Source organism: Mesoplodon bidens (assembly GCF_964165515.1).
Source record: "Mesoplodon bidens genome assembly, chromosome: 18".
Lineage (NCBI taxonomy): Eukaryota > Metazoa > Chordata > Mammalia > Artiodactyla > Ziphiidae > Mesoplodon > Mesoplodon bidens.
In genome coordinates, this window is record NC_138175.1 from 37218548 (window position 1) to 37237000 (window position 18453).

The window sequence follows — 18453 nt, forward strand, 5'->3', positions numbered from 1 at the left end:
AGGCCTTATTTCAGAGGCAGGATTATATTGATGGAAAGAGACTAGCAGCTACCTTCCCTAATGTATGGGATGGACATTAATAAATATAAAGAAAAAAAAGGATTTTGTTTCAGCTTCTTGTTTATTTTTGGAATTCAAATTATAGGTTTGACTTAGCTGGCAACTTGTCTTACTTAATAAGTTAATTTGTCTTTTTCTGCTCTTTTACCAACATGGTGTCAAATAATGTATGGTTTGATTTTTAAAGATACAGTCAAAAGTTTTACAGCATTATTAATAGGAATATTTATTCATTTTATATGATACATAAACATAATAGAAAAATTATACTATATCCATATATAGTTAAATAACCATACAGTGTCAGACTCACAGACATACAAAAGAAACTTATGGTTACCAGAGAGTGGGTGTTGAGGGAGGGATAAATTAGGAGCTTGGGATTAACAGATACACACTTTATATAAAAATACCTTATACAAAAAAGATAAACAGAAAGGTCCTACTGTACCACAGGTACAAGATATTCAATATCTTGTAGTAACCTATAGTGGAAAAAAATCTGAACAAGGATATAATATATATATTATATATTATATATATATAATATATATATATTATATCCTTGTTCAGATTTATGTCTATATATATATATATCTGAATCACTTTGCTGTACACCAGAAACTAATACAACATTGTAGATCCACTATACTTCAATTTAAAAAAAGGAAAAAGGAAGGAAGGAGTTTTGGGTAAGGAAAATTAAAAGAATTATAATTTTAGAGCACATTTGATAATATATAATAATATTCATAGAGCTTAGATTCAATCATAAGAATCTTGAGAATAATCTAATCCAACCTTCTCTTCACCCTCTTCCCAGCTTCCGAAAGTAAAATAAACAAGGCATTGCCATATAGAATATTTAGGAGACATTTCTACCATCATTTACCCACTGATGAGTGGGCTAATTTGGGCCTCTTCACCTGTTACCTCTTCACTCACTAAAACAGTTGACTTTTACCTCTATCCACATGATAGAGCAGGAGGATCTCAGAACAGGAAGTTGAATAAATACATCATTAGTCTGCTTTATATCCTTAATTAGGAAAAGAATTATTAAAACATAGTAGTCAAAGAATCAGTATATTCAACAAAGCAGAAAAGCATCAGTAGATGGTATCCTGGAGACATTATTGAAACCTGATGGATATTTAGGTGCTAAAATGACAAGGAAAAATATTTTATCATTTCAAAAAGAACAGTTATTAGACTTGCAAGAGAAAAAGAAGTCATCATGAAAGTTCTATTTCATGACCAGTTACTCACAAAGCCTAAACCTATGTTAAAGCAAATTCAGTTAACTTTCTATATCCTTGACCCCACCTCAGAATTTCCAGCATTACCAGGTCTGTTAGGAACCAGCAGCATCTTATTAAAGAATTTTAATATTTCTGTTCTGATCATGTTCATATTCCTTCACAGTATGTGTTTCTCACCACTGAATTCTGTTAAGGCCCTGGCACTCTGTAGACTCATCTTTAATCACCTAAGTATATTAATATATATTTATATGAGTGCAACTTGAAAGTCAACCTGGATGCTATTTAAAATCTGAAGAAAAATAAGCAAACTTATGTATGTATTCATGTATTCATAAATCTGCAGTTTATGTTATTTAAAAATGAATATTTTGAAGAAAGTAAATTTGTACTTTCCAGATGATAAGGTGACATGTTCTTCTTTTCCTGTGTGTGTATATGTGTGTTTTATAGCACCTGTTTCTTATTGTCACAGTTTGGTTCATGAGCATTGAAAAAAAAAAGAAATCAAACATGTCCATGCATGCCCTCTATTTTTTTTATACTATTCATCATTTATTTTAAAAGTCTGAATTTTATTTCCCCAAAGAATCTAATCTGGTTGCTATAATGTAATCGTTTTTGTATCATATTCAATGTATTTCTCTGCCAATAATGTCTCTTACATTAAGGATGTGTTCTTCTGAAAAACATTAAGTGATATACTTCATATACAGTAAGTCCCCTACATACGAACGAGTTCCATTCCAAGAAGGCATTATTCATAAGTCTAATATGTTCGTAAGTCCAACAAAGTTAGCCTAGGTACCCATCTAACACAATCGGCTATATACTACTGTACTATAATAGGTTTATAATACTTTTCACACCAATAATTATATAAAAACAAAAAATAAACATGTTTAATCTTACAGTACAGTACCTTGAAAAGTACAGTAGTACAGTACAACAGCTGGCATACAGGGGCTGGCATTGAGTGAACAAGCAAGAAGAGTTACTGACTAGAGGAGGGAGAGGAGGTGGGAGATGGTAGAGCTGAAGGATCCTCAGCAAAAGGAGACAGACGGCAAGCTGCAATTTCACTCATGCCTGACGTTGATAGAATGCATGTTCGCATCTTTGAAAGTTCACAACTTGAAGGTTCGTGTAGGGGACTTACTGTATTATAGTGGAAGTGAACAGGAAATTTTTTTTTTAGTATGTGTATTTCCAGTTTGTATTAATGAATAACAAAAATATAGAATATATGAATACATTTTCTGTCATGTGTCTCACATGTCTCTTGACAAATGTAATGGAAAAGCTGTTACTTCTACCTATATTCTGGGTCCATTTTGGCAAGAAATGCAGTTTTAGAAACTCTGTATAGAAATCTTTCAGCATTGGGTCTCACATTTTAAAAGTTAAAGAAAGCCTTGAATTCTGTTTAGAACCTTCTGCCATTAATTAGTTGTGTGACTTGTAATATTTATATCTTGTGTATGCTATAGCCATCCATGAGTAAATTTTCCAGATGGTGGAAGGAGTCATTTTGACTTATTCCCCATTTGAGCTGTCATGATGTGTTCTACTCTATAATTCAGAAATCACTGATTTATTTTTATTATTGAACTCAGAGTTCCAGGTTATAGATCAAAATATTTAGCCATCTACTTAACAGTTTTTTCCCCCATCTGTGGAGTAACATTCGTCAAATCCTAAATTATTGCTTTCATTTTTCATGATCAAATGTTTCAGTGTTTCCTGCTGGAAGCGTTACAGTGAGTCCTGGAAGTGAGCACTCTGAAGAAAAAGCCCTCTATTCTTCTGGGAGTTACGCTTTTTTACTCTCTTGCCCACCTACCTACACAGAGTATACCACTGTCCTAAGTACACACAGCATACCACAAGTGATAGAAGGAGTACATAGGGATAATATACTCCTTTATGATTGTTTACTGCTGTGTCATTTTCCCCAGGTTATTTCCCCCACATTTCATTCTCACAGTGACCCCTTTCTGTGGCCAAATTATGTTCCTATTGATCATTTTACAGATAAAGATAAATAACATAAGAGAAATTGAGTTTCTTTTCTGAAAATGATGGATCATTCAGTAAGTGGTGTGAGACAACTGAATATATCCATCTGTTAAAAAGTCATAACTCATATCATATGCTAAAATAAATTCCAGGTGAATCTAAGACTTCAAAGTAAAAGTAATGTCCCAAAGTACTGTGAATTGGAAAAGCCTTACTAAGTTGTTAGCAATACCTAGAAGCTGTAAAGGAGAGTGTTAGTAAATCACAGACAAAATAATAATTTTCTTAATGTTAAAAGGATTCCTACAAATTAGCAGCAGGACAAAAAAAAAGACAAACAGTGTTCTTCCCATGTTCTCTTCCAGGAGTTTTTTGGTATCAGGTCTTACATTTAGGTCTTTAATCCATTTTGAGTTTGTTTTTATAAATGGTGTGAGGAAATATTCTAATCTTGTTCTTTTAAATGTAGCTGTCCAGTTTTCCCATTACCACTTACTGGAGAGACTTTTTTTTTCCCATTGTATATTCTTACATCCTTTGTCATAGATTAATTGACCATAGATAGGTGGGTTTATTTCTGGGTTCTCTATTCTGTTCCATTGATCTGTGTGTCTTTTTATTGTGCACTATCATGCTATTTTGATTACTGTAGCTTTATAGTATAGTCTGAAGTCAGAGAGCATGATGCCTCCACCTTTCTTCTTTTTTCTCAAGATTGCTATGGTATTTCAGGGTCTTTTGTGGTTCCATATGAATTTTAGGATTATTTGTTCTAGCTCTGTGAAAAATGTCATGGGTATTTTGATAGGGATTGTGTTAACTCTGTAGATTGCTTTGGGTAGTATGGACATCTTAATATTAATTCTTCTACTCCAAGTGCATGAGAGATCTTTCCATTTCTTTGCATCATTTTCAGATTCCTTCATCAGTGTTTTATAGTTTTAAGAGTATAGGTCTCTCACCTTCTTGGTTAAGTTATTCCTAGGTGTTTTATTCTTTTTGACATGATTGTAAATGGGATTGTTTCCTTAACTTCTCTTTCTGATAGCTCATTATTAGTGTATAGAAAAGCAACTGATTTCTGTATATTAATCCTATATTCTTCAACTTTACTGAATTCATTTCTTAATTCTAATAGTTCTTTGGTGGAGGCTTTAGGGGTTTCTATACATAGTATCATGTCTCCTGCAAATAGTGACAGTTTTACTTATTCACTTCCAATTTGGATGCCTTTTATTTCTTTTACTTATCCGATTGCTGTGGCTGGGTCTTACATTACTATGTTAAATAGAAGTGGCAAGAGTGGGCATCGTTGTCTTGTTCCTGATTTTAGAAAGCTTTCAGCTTTTCACGTTGAGTATGATGTTAGCTTTGTACTTGTCATAAATGACCTTTATTATGTTGAGATATGTTCCCTTTATGCCAACTTTGATAAGAGTTTTTATCATGAATGGATATGGAATTCTGTCAAATGCTTTTTTCTGTATCTGTTGAGATGATCATGGGATTTTTATCCTTCCTTTCCTTAATGTGGTGTATCACATTGATTGATTTGCAAAAATGAACTATCTTTGCATACCTGGAATGAGTCCCACTTGATCATGGTATGTGATTCTTTTTATATATTGTTGAGTTTTATTTGCTTATTTTTGTTGAGGATTTTTACATCTATATTCATCAGAGATACTGGCCTATAATTTTTTTGTAGTGTCTTTGGTTTTGGTATCGTGGTAATGGTGGCCTCATGGAATGAATTTGGGAGTGTTCCCCTCTCTTCAGTTTTTTGGAATAGTTTGAGAAGGATACGTATTAGCTCTTCCTTATATGTTTTGTAGAATTCCCATGAAGCCATCCAGTCCTGGACTTTTGTTTGCTGGGAGTTCTTTTTAATTACAAATTATATTTCAGTACTAGTGATTGATTTGTTCAGATTATATATTTTTTCCTGGTTTAGTTTTGGAAGGTTGTATGTTTCTAGAAGTTTGTTCATTTCTTCTAGGTTGTCCAATTTGTTGGCATGTAACTGTTCATACTGTTCTCTTATGATTCTTGTATCTCTGTGTTATCAGTTGTTATTTCTCCTCTTTCATTTCTTATTTTGTTTATTTGGGTCCTCTCTCTTTTCTCCTTGATGAGCTTGGCTAAAAGATTTTTAATTTAAAGGATAAACAATATCCTTTCAAAAAACCAGCTGTTGATTTCATTGATGTTTTATTTTCCTTTTGATTACTTTGGGCTTTGTTGTTCTTGAGGCAAGGCATGATAGGGATATGGAATTAAGAGACACAAAACTACTATGTGTAAAATAATTAATCAACAAAGATATATTGTACAGCACAGGAAAATAGAGCCTTTTTTTGGCAATAACTTTAAATGGAGTAAAATCTATAAAAATACTCAATCACTGTTGTACACCTGAAATTAATATAATATTGTAAATCCACCATGCTTCAATTTTAAAAAGACAAACACCATAATTAGTAAGAAAACTAAAACCACAATGAAATACCATTTTCATTGATCAGAGTGGCAAAAATCAAAATATTTGATAATTTGCTTATTGGTGCAAACCTTTCTGGCAAAGGTTTTCAAAGTGTGGTCCAAAGTATGGATCCCAAGGGGTGGGGAGAGGTTTTCCTGCAACTCTTTCAGGGGGTCCACAAGATCAAAATTACCTTCATAAGAACACTGAGATATTATTTGCCTTTTTCACCCTGTTGACTGATGATATGAAAGCAGTGATGTGTAAAGCTTCTGCCATTTGGCACAAATCAAAACAGTGGCACCAAACTTTATTACCATTCATTGTATTCTTCACCACTGTATACTCACAGTATTAAAATAAAGAAGAAAGAGAAAGAAAAAGAAAATAAGAAAAATAGTTTCTCTTAAGAGTGTTTATTGATGAAGCAAAAAATATTAATTTTATTAGATCCCAACCCTTGACTACACACCTTTTTAATACTCTGTGAGGAAACAAGACGTATGCATAAAACACTTCTGCACAGAGTATGGTGGTTGTCTTAATGAAAAACACTGGTGTGATTGAGTTGCAAACTGAACTAACTCCTTTTTTTTTTTTAATGTAATACCATTTTCACCATTTTTTGCTTGAAGAGCAACTGACAGACAAACTATGGTTTTTCAGACTTGGGGATTTGGTAGCCATTTTCTCTACAATGAACAACGTGAGCTTGAGACTTCAAGAAAAAACTGATGGGAAGGTGCCAATGATAAAATTTGATCTTTCAAGCAAAAATTGGAATTTGGGAAAACTTTTTATCTGCTACCATGAGCTGACAGCTTTTCAGTACCTAAAGACTTTTTTGATGAGATTGGTGGTGATATTAATTAATCTGAATTTTTTATATTGTGTAATGAAATGTTTCAGCATTTGCAAAATCTACATAACTCAATGAAACACTGTCTTCTAAATGTTTGATGCGTGATTTTACAAAATTATGCATTGCTTAAACACCCATTCAAAGTGCAAGATGGACTACTGGATTTTAATTAACAGAGTAAGAAATGTTCATTGAAACAGGTTTAGATTCTTCATTGCAAGAAATTTTTAAGAAATTGTCACTTGTTGAGTTTTGATCGTAGCATGGAAGAATATTAGAGTTATCTGAAAAGGCTGTTAAAATACTTCCTCCAACTACATATTTTCATATTTGTCAACCAAAACAACAGATTGAATACAAAAGCAGTATGAAAATCCAGTTTTTCTCTGCTAGGCCAGATAATCCCATTCTTCTCACAAAATGTCTTTGTTTTGGAAAACAGTTATTTTTCATGAAATATTAGTTATGTTTATATGTGATATATTTATGGTTTGTATTTTCACTTAAATATATAAATATTTCTTAGTTTTAATTTCAAGTTAATACCCATAGAAATACCCATAGATATTACCCACATAAACAAAGCTTATTGGGGTCCTCAGTCTTTAAGAGTATAAAGGATTCTTGAGACTAGTTTGAAAACTGCTCCTGTATGTAGATTAAAATAAAAATTTTAATTACATATAATCATTGAATCAGTAATTTCCATTTTAGGAATTTATACTATAATCTCTCAAATATGAGATATTATATGTGCAAAGTTATTCATTGTTGGATTGTTTTGATTACCAGAAGATTGGAAACAACTCAGTGTTTGTACATCAATAGAGAATTGGCTATATTGAGATATACCCATAAAATGTAATACTGTATACTATGTATGAGACAGATATAAATTTATCACTGTGGAATGCTCTCAAAGATATATTAAATCAAAAGTTGAAGGTACCAAAAAGTGTGTTGTGTAAACTACAGTTGTACAAAATTGTATATAGTATATGTATATGCATAGACTATGTGGTGAAGGATACACAAGAAAAACTGCTATGGTGGTTGCCACTGTGGAGGGGAGCTGGGGACAAGAGTAGGAAAACAACATTTCTGAAAACCTGAATACTTCTTGAGCAGTCCTAAAAAATACAGAAGTACTTGTTCCCCAAATCCTAATATTTTAAAAATATTTTTCAGTACTTTTTTCCCCAAAAGTACATGTCTAATTACTTATTAGGAGTTAAGCCAGGTTAAAAATCTAAATCTAACTGATCTTAGTCCTACCTCTTACCATTACATTAAAATCTCCATACACTTTCATGGAGTGGCAAGACGTTCACCAAAAACAATTATTTTATGTAGTAGTACTTGTTTTGCTGCCATAATGAGTTGACCTGCCCAAGAGGTACAAAAATTTGCAAAAGGTGACTTGGATTCAGTCTCAAGAGGCTGGAGCAAGATACATACTGAGTCCTAAATGAATAGTGGAATTTGATTAGCAAAAGAAGTTTGTCGTTAATGGAGGAGCATGATTAAGACAGAAATAGGGTACGTGTAGCACCCCCTGGTGTCAGTGGAAGACCAGCGTTTCAACCAGAGGGCTTCAACCAGAGTGCTTATGAAAATATACATTGCTGTGCCCTACCCTTAGAGGTTCTGATTCATTAGATCTGGACAGAGGCATAAGAATCAACATTTCTAACAAGTTCCCAGGTGATGCTGAGGCTGTGGGACTGGGAACCACACTTTGAGAATCACTGCATTAGAGAAATTGTGGTTTACAAAGTTGATGGGTAATCTGGGGCCAGAACAATGAGCTGTAATTTGCTTAAACAATACCACAGGTCATTTAATTTCATGAGACTGAAAATGTTATGAATAGTTAAGAGGAAACATAATATAAATGTGACCCTTTCTCATGTATATCTTCTTCTTTGTCCTCTGCTTAATTAAAAACAAAATTATTATACCAAAATTCATTATAATCCATTTTTATGAAGACAACTTTATTTTAGTGTTCTCTTGATTTTAAAATTAAAATTTTTCAGAAAATCAGTTTGACTCATTAAATCTATCTCATTAAAATTATCTGTTTTAGAAGAGGATTTCTTTTGAAATTTGGCTAAGGTTAACATCAGATGGAAATTAACATGTGTTTAGTGTGTACTTTAGTCTCTACTGGTCTGCCATTCAAAAGGCCAAATTTTATACTGAATTATATGAAATGAGTTAATCAAAATGCCATTCCTCTGTTACAGTTTCTGTTGAGCCTTTGAGAAGGAATTTTAGCCTTTAAAAAAACTCGAGATATATGTGCTGAAGTCCTGAGGAGAAGGCAGTCCGAAGTTAATAATTCCTGGGACTTCTTTAAGGAATGTGTGCCAAGTTCACAGACTGGTACCTCTGTCAGTGTGACATTTCTCTTAGTCACATTGTTTTTCAGAGAATTTGCTTATTACTAGTTCCTAGCCTTGTGCCTCTGACTCATGTGAAACTGATTTTTCTGAAACTACTTCCTTCCCTAGGTGTAATAACTTATTGGAAAAGTAAAAGATTCCTGTAGTCTGAGGTTAAAAAAAAAAAAGATACGCAGATTGTAAAAGACAAAGGCTATGAAAATATTCTAGGGACTTCCCTGGTGGCACGGTGGTTAAGATTCCACCTGACAATGCAGGGGACCACCGGTTCGAGCCCTGGTCCGGGAAGATCCCACATGCCACAGAGCAACTAAGCCTGTGCGCCACAACTGCTGATCCTGCTCTCTAGAGCCCATAAGCCACAACTACTGGGCCTGCAAGCCACAACTACTGAGCCTGCGTGCCACAACTACTGAAGCCCGTGCGCCTAGAGCCCATGCTCCACAACAAGAGAAGCCACCGCAATGAGAAGCCCGTGCACCGCTACTAAGAGTAGCCCCAATCACTGCAACTAGAGAAAGCCGGCGCACAGCAACGAAGACCCAATGCAGCCAAAAATAAAGAAAAATAAATAAATAAATTTATTTATTTATTTAAAAGAAAAAAACCTATAAATTTTTTTTTAAAAAAAATATTCTAGATTAAAGAAGACTAAAAATAACGACTAAATGTAATTCCTACTCCTAGACTGGATCCTATGTTGGAGGGGCAAAAATGCTACAAATGACATTATTACGTCAATGGACAAAATTAGAATATAGATATAGTACAATAGATAAAAGTATCTGTGTGAATTGATAGTTGTACTGTGGTTAAGAGAATATCTCTATTCCTAGGAAATACACACAAGTATTTAGGGGTAAAGGGCTATAATGTATATAATTATGGTTCAGAAAAAAACTGATTTCACAGATCAAATAAATGGGGTAAAATGTTAATAGGTCAATCTGGTTAAAGCGTTTACAGGAATTCTTTTACTATGTTTATTATTGCAATTTTAAGTTTATTTACAAATAAAAAGTTTTTGTAAAAAACATGCAGAAAAGTGAAACATGTAAGATTTAAAAGTTTGTTGCCTTTAAGAGAGAATATTTCCTTTGCGCGTGAAGTTGGGCTCTCAGAAAGCTTTTCTGTCACTTACCCTAAACTTCAAAAAAATAGCCCTTAGAGTCAGCACAAGGAGCACATTCTCTGATAGACTTCTAGATTTCTGTGACCATATCTATAAAATATTACTGATAATTCCTACTAAAAGGCATGATTATGATGTTGTGACGTGAGTTAGTTATATGTTTAACAGAAGGTTATTTGCCAGCATTAAATATCAGCCAAGTCATGGACAAAATAATTGTGGGAAATAGGAAACTACTCAGAAGAAAGATAAACTAGGAGAAAAGAAAAGTATCAATCAAAATCTAATCTGAGTATTTTGCCATTGGGGTAAAAATGAAGGGCAGAGACTTAGTAATTGCTCTTCTGATTAGTCCCACATTAACTGCAGTAAAATGGTTTGGCTTTTAATGAAGTCTATGATATTACTAGAGTCTGTTTATAAATCACATTTTGCATTTAATTCTTACTTGGCTAGCTCCTTTTTTTTTTTTTTTTAAACTATGATATATGTTTATGCCCTTGGAAAGCCTTCTCCTTTCCAAGTATTCCTGCCTAGAGTTGCCTGTTTCTCTCTCTCTCAACTTTTTACAGTAGTCCAAATGTATATATTGTCATATTACATGTATTCTCTGTACTCTCCATTATTAATTCAACTATTTTATTTAATGTTATACTCCTCTAACTAAGCATTCGTCATCACAAAGAATATTAACCATGAGGATCATAAGTAATTAAACTATGAAATTAAATGAAAGAAATTCATTTTTCACTGTGCTGTGCCTTTTACTTTTCCATGCTGAGGTCACCTCCCATTGGCTAGATTTTCATCCCACACAGCCTGAAATTTTTTTTTTCCTTGTGCATACATTATTGGAGACTTGATAGGCTTGTTATAGTTATATATCTCTCTTAATATTTAAACCTATGCAAGGAAGGACTTTTTTTACTGTTAAACTTTATATATCCTTCCAAGTGAAGGTACTACCTCAGGCACACATTAAATGATACATTAAGCCATTGCAAATAAATCAGTGATTAAAGCAACACAAAATTAGGCCCTAAATTTAAAAGCTTCATGACTACTCCATTGTGTGAATGTCCCCATAGAGATTTAGCTCTAGGACATCAAAATCTGTAAACTTCATCAGGTAGGGGACAGTAGATAGGAAGGAGCACTAGAGGAAATGACTCCAAGTTCATCAGTAACCTCATCTCTAGAAGTCTTTGCAGAACATTGTGCAGCTGTTTAAAAACCAGTCAGTTGGAAATGACATCTGTATTCCCTTCATTTGCCTCTTTATTGATAAAAATGTGTTGGTGCTTTTTAGAATCTAAGTTGCTGAAAGCTTTATAACTCTTGAATTGACGTTTATGCTGTATAAAAGAGACTTAAAAGTATGTGTAAAGATAAATTATCTGTAAAGACATTTAAAATAAACCACATACCACAAAAAATAAAAATAAATAAATAAATAAATAAAATAAACCACATAATAATGGGTTACTATTGCATGCTTATTTTTCTCCTGTGGCAGTGATGATAATTATGTAAATAGGTCAAAAGCTACATTTTTTTATTGATGATTTTAACATCAAAGCCTGAAACAAGGAGTTTTTCCACCATTGGATAAATATTTAACCACAGAAGAGTGAGCAATTTAAAACAAAACATGCTCCAGGTAATAGACAGTAAGGGCCAGAATAATTGTTTTAATTGAATCACATTCACTCCAAAGCCATGCATCAGATTCCTCAGTTTATCTAGATTGATGTAGAGTTTAAACAAATAGGAAATGTAATCTGCCATACAAGAACACTATTTTGTGGCTGTTTCTTTTGGCAGATGGAGATGGAAACATGGATCACTTATTACCAGGCTGTGAAGATAAAAACTGCCAGAAAAGTACCATTTATTTAGCAAGATCCAGAACAAAGCAGGTATATCTACTTGTTTCTTAATGTAAATAGAGTTATGTTCTTGGAAAAAAATTTCAGAGGTTAGAAAAAGTATCTGAAGAATAAGAAAAGAGAAAAACCAAAAATAAATTTACTTCCTTATTTTAACTTAATGAAATGCATTTAAATCTACTTTTATTGGTTTATTGAGAGAAAAAAGTAGTGGCATAATCATTTCTGGTTAAGAAAACCCACTTTTGGTCCTGTAATTAAATGATCTGTTAGCCTTTTATATGCTGGGAATATGGTAAGACACACTATAGCTATAATTAAGGGTTATGTAGAAGAACATCATACCTATTTTCAAGGCTAATCTTGTTTTTATTTGTGATATCTAAATCTGTTTCATTCTCTCGTGCCAACTTTATACCTGTAGCTTGTAGGTAAATAATTTAGAATCTGTTAATCATAGCAGAGGATTAATGTGGGAATGATAGGTTATGACATTGAGATTTTTTCCATATTGACAGCACCTGAATGGAAACCAGTAATATAGTAGTAGAATTAATGAGTTATATTTTCTGTTTGGGGGTAATAAATGATAGAATTACATTTTGATTTTTTTAGCCCTTATGGGTAGGAAGTATCACTTCTTATACTAAGACACTAAAGAAAACAAATCTTCCTCCAGTCAGCATTCTAAAAGCATTTAACTCTTACACCCATAACCTTTATTACCTTGAACTTTTTTAAAGTTTTGAATCACTGAAAGTATTAGGTCAAGTAACACTTCATCGTTGGTTCATAGCTGTAAGTAAACCTAGTAATTATTAGCCTGCCTTCAAGTGACAGACTACTGTAAGAATATTTTCAAATTACACAGTCAGCTCTCTCTGGGCAGATAAATGTCACAGTTCTTTTTCGACTGTTAAGAACATCACATTAATGAAAAATCTTTTACTTCTTAGACCTTAATACATTTACCTTAACAGAAATACTTTATCCTCATTAATAAACTATCAACCTCTTCAGAAACTTGTGAAAACTTGGCATTTTGTGAAATATCTCATCCTCTTCCAAAACAAGACCAGCAATTTTTTTCAAAGTCACATGAAACATTAAAACATTTTGATGCTATATAATACTCTTTTGCTTTAAGAAAGATTGAAAAATTTATTAAAGATGCAGACCAGTTTTTTAAAACAGCTCGTTTTCTGTAAATTTGTCTTTGTAGTTAAGCCACTTTTTTTTCTTTTTCCTTGGCAAACTATGCTTTCTTTGGATAACATAGAAAATGTTTGGGATATCCTATGTCCTAAACCTTTTTCAAGAGGCCACTTTTTATGTAGTCTGGCTTAGAGCTATATATATGAGTCACCTGCTTATAAGGAAAAAAAACATCTGTAGGCATGTTTGGCCTCCTGTCATTTCAAGCCAGCTGCGCCTGCTTCTGTTTGGACATCTCCAGGTTATGTGCCAGTATCTGTGCTCTTAGCTAATTATGGGCACATCTATAATTTTAATGTGATGATTTCCACTCTTCAGATTTTTAGTTTGCATTAGGTTATTAAAAGTAAAGATTGGGGCATTCACAAGAAAAAGGGATTTCCAGAAGCTCATTTTGAAATGATCCTATTCTCTGTGTTCTCCTCATTTTAATCAATATAGAGATAAAGAATTTATTTAAAATGTAGCTTCCAGCTCTTTGGGTGACAGAGCTCATTCTCTGGGGCAGGCGGAGCTTGTCAGGGCTAGTATTGTTTGGTAAGCCTCAGAGCTGCTTGGCTCTGAGAATGATGACTAAAGTCATCATCATGTATAGGACGCAAAGCAAGAGAACAAGGGAGACTGTCATGTTCTAATTCTTCCTGAGCTGGTCCTCCAAAAGGACATCAGTTATTACATGATATTATAATTTTTTAAATATTCATTTGAGGTTGTATTTCCACTCAACACATTTTAAAATGGCAATTCAAGTATATGATTATCAACATCAGTTCAATCCTAAGATTTTGTGGTTCTGTGAAAAACCTTCTAAGGCTCTATGAGCTAGTTCAAGGAAAGATGACTAGTGATAAATTTTAAGGGAGACGGTTTTTTTCCAGAGTGTAAGTTACCTGTTTATCAAAGTAAATTATAGTACCCTACCATTTTGTAGTGATAAAGAACTTAAATAAGGTGATGCTTACCTTGAGGACTTTTCGTGGATCATTTGTTTTACAAATGGTGAATTTTTTTCTAAAATAACTATAAAATCTGATTTTTTTTTCTCTTAATCCACAGTGGGTTCCTGTCCTACAGGATTTTAGCAATAAGGGCACACTGTGGGGCTTTGTGCCATTTGTGCATGAACAACGACCAACTGAAATACCAATTCCAATTACCCTTCATATTGGAGACTACAACATGGATGGTTATCCAGATGCTCTTGCCATACTGAAGAATACGTCTGGAAGGTATGGAAATTAAGTCAAATGAGAAATAGTTGTGAAATATTTTCACTGTGATACTTTGTAGCTGAATAACACCTAAATATGGTACAGTTCCTTAAATAAGGAACACTGTGAGCTCTGAACTTCTCCCAACTGCTTAGAATACCTGTTCTTTTTCTGTTGTATAGAACAATAAAAGGCTTATTTTTCATTCAACAAAAGTTGAACTTTAAAAGGTCAAAATTTCTGTAAGTAAATGACTCAGTTACATTTTGAGTCTGAAGACCATGGAGGTTAAGAGTTGAGCCTAGGCTTTGCTCTCAGTCCAGCCACTTAGCACCTGTGTGACCTTGAGCAGATTACCCCAACTCCCCATCTGTAAACTGAGAGTAGTAACTGCACCTCTGTCATGGAGTTGTAGTGGAAATTACATGAGGTAAAAATAAAAAATGAGGCAATTAGCAAGATACTTAGCACATGCTGACTTTACTATCAGTGAATGTTGCCTTACTATTGCTTGTTTTGTAATGGTGTTGAGAATTTCGACATGACAATTGATAATATTTGTAAATACAAAATTTTTGAGGATATTTATTGCATTATCAATGATTTTGAATGTTGTTGCTACTTTTTTTTCCTTAGGTAGAGGTACCAGTAGCTAAACCAATATAGTTAAATTCACAATTACCCTGATCTTGACAGATTCCATAAATATGACTCTTCCCAAATTTTAATGCTTTATTATATTCTTCATATTACAATTAGTTGTATTTCTTGCCCCTTATTCTTTCTTGCCTCCTACATTGTATCTATCCATAATTTTTCTTCTGAGCATTAATTCATTTGTTGGCTCTGGAATTAGTGATGATTCAGCTCCACATTTACTACCAGGCTCATGATGCAATATAACTTTCCTGGAAAAAAAATCAGACTACTGTTGATTTTAACATCAAACACTGTTATCTAGAAATGTGATTTTTAGAAAACCATACATTATTAGTGACTGTCCCTAAATATTTATAGAAATTATAAAATGTCTGTACTTAAACTTTTCTAAGGACCTTGATTTGAAATTATAATCACTCTGAGTTGTGTTTACAAAATTTTCTAGGGATATGAGCCTCATGATCCGTAATGCAGAATAGTATCTACACTCATAACTTATGTGTATGAAGCAGATCTTGTGTAACCAAAAGAAACTCTGAGTTGAATGTGATTTTTATTCCTTTTAAAGTGTCACGTAAAAACAAAGAAATATAAAAATTGCTTTAATTTAAACATTTACCCTATTCAAAAGAATCCGAAATTACATCTTAAATTCATTTAAGTGTGATTACTTATTCTTAGAAAAACATACAAACAATTTATGATTTTGTCATAAAAGTTCTTTATCAACATATTCTTCTTCAAACCATCAAATATTTAACTTACCTTTACCATTCAGTAATAACGGTGATATCAACAGCTAATTCAGCAGTGAACAAACACTATGGCTCTATAGGAAACATAAGGTAAAAGACAGTCATAGACTCTTGATGCTTTAATAAAAGCAACTGTTTAAACCCAGGGTTTCTTTTTTGTTCTTTTGGGATAGATGAGAATTGAAGGATAGATTTCAGTGCATTGCAGTGTTCATTAAATCACTAGATGAGAAATAGCCCTATACTTGAGAGATGTCTGTCTCGGAGAATTCAGCATAATATTTTCTTTGAAACATAGAAGAAGGAAAATAAGACATCGTGTACATTATAATCCTTTTCTACTGTTCACTTTTGTTGAAAAGCATTTTATAATTTTTAACTGATTTCAAGACTGCTGTATTGCTAAGAAGTAGTACAGAGTTGCAGTTTATAATTTCAAGGCTTGCTACCTGGAGAATTCTGTCTCCTTTTTTTCTTCAGGTTTTGAAAATCAGGTAGAGATTAACTACGCAGTTAAGAATAAAATCCATAGTGTGTGTTTCATGAAAAGAAGTTCTGAAACCGTGGCTTGTTAACTTGTGTTTTTTTGTTTTCAGAGGAGAGTTGCTGTTTGGCTTTCTGTTTGTTTTGTATTTTATGCTAAAGGTTTAATTGTTGAAAGTTAACCTTTAAAATCATGTTACATGAAAAAGATCTCTATTAATGACATTTATAGAGGCAGCGAGTGACTCTAAACAAAATAACATTGTCTGAGGTCAGCTATTTTACATCTGTGCCACCACTGACTGAAAGCCATGTTTTTTTCCCTTGGCTGTCCCATTACTACTCAGTTGCCCTATGTTTACTGTCATCTTCTGTGTGTAATCATGTTGTCTTAATTGTCTGAATTTTCATTTTTTTGAAAGAAGAAAGGCAAACTTAGAATGACATTATTCCAATAGTGTGCTCTTAAGCTAATAATAATTCTGTTTTTAGAATTTTTTAATTTCATGTGTAAAATAACACTGAAACGATATTTTATGTCCTAAGTCTTTAGTATAGAACTGAAAAACTTTTTTAAAAGGAACTGGAGGATAAATTATAACAAAGAATATTTGAGAACCATTTATCTAATTAAACTCTTGTCCTTATGGATTTCTAATCACTATTATTTCTTAATTAGCCAGAGTTACTAGAAAAACTAGTACACAAAAATGAAAAGTTTAATTTTATTTTTGCCCAATATGTGGTATATTAGAAATTTTATTTTATGCATATGTTAGAAAAAACATTCCTCTAAATATTCCCCTAGAAATATTAATGTCATAGGTAAAATTCAATACTAATTTAGAGTGACTTTTAGGTTTCTATAGGAAAATTTGATAAACCATATTTAAATTAATATTCTAAACCATATTTTATGATTTTTTAAAATTCAAAACTAACATAGATTGTAATTTGCTCAGAATAAATGCATGTTTGTTTAACACTGGTACTGTAGCCTAGAAGTTGTGTTAATGATTTACTTATCATTTTGTCAAGTACATACAGTGCATATTTATTCCTTATTTTAAGCATTTAACTGAAGATATGAGAGTGACTTTTAGTCTTTGTTCTATTGCATATTAATCAGAATGTTAATATATTTAAGAAAAGTTGTATTGTTATTAATAAATTGAAAGTGGATGAAATTGTAAGCAAAACCTCAGCTTCCAGCAGGGATTTATAGAGAATCCAAATCTAAAAGTACTAAAAGAAAAAAAATTTTTTTAAACAAAGGGTTTTAGCAGCAAAGGAGCAGATTCTGAGTTTCAGCTGTGAGAGCTCCCAAAATCTGTTAAATGGCAAGTAAATCAATAAATGGCCAAATGCAATATATTCCTTGTCAGTTAATGCCAGGAAGCAAAGGGCTTTAGTTTATAAAGTGATTATCATGCATATTGCTTCACAGTAATTTCTATGGGGTGGTATTATCTTTACTTTGTAAATATGGAAACAGTCTCAGATAAGTCAGACTACTTGTCCAGGATCACACAGTTTCAGTCAGCACTCTAAGTTCACAGAATCTGAATCCTTTTTCTTTCCCTGTAAGAAAAAAATTTAGAAGGAAGTAGTATATAACCAAAAATAACACATTTTTAACAGAGGTTAGAAATGATGATTTGGGCAGATAGTAAAAGTCTCTCTGACAGGAGAAAGAAGGAGCAAGCTAAGGACAAATGAATAAAGTCCATAAGTTTTCTGAGTCTTGCTGTCAGAGGAGATTGATTATATGCAAGCACGTGGCCTCTTATGTTAGTAATTTGGAAACCAGAGGTATAATTTGGATGTGTTGGTGGTATACATTCAGGCTACCAATATGAAACGATGGAAGATGACCAGAAGCAAGTCGGGATCTGGAACTTTGTCAAAAAAGAATTACTGGGGACTTCTGCAGCTATTAGCTAATACCCATTCAGTATAATTTGCATTTTCATCTTCACCCTCAGCTTTATAAAATAATTTATGTTTACACTGAT

General features: G+C 32.8%; 1 protein-coding gene across 2 annotated transcripts in view; it reads left to right on the forward strand.

Moving 5' to 3' along the window:
• ITFG1 (integrin alpha FG-GAP repeat containing 1) overlaps positions 1–18453 on the forward strand; it is a 252668-nt gene that overhangs the window by 108419 nt on the left and 125796 nt on the right. For both annotated transcript variants that reach the window (XM_081215339.1, XM_081215340.1), the window contains exons 9-10: positions 12050–12144; positions 14386–14558. In XM_081215339.1, coding sequence (XP_081071465.1) covers positions 12050–12144; positions 14386–14558 — 268 coding nt within the window. The remainder of the gene's footprint in view (positions 1–12049; positions 12145–14385; positions 14559–18453) is intronic.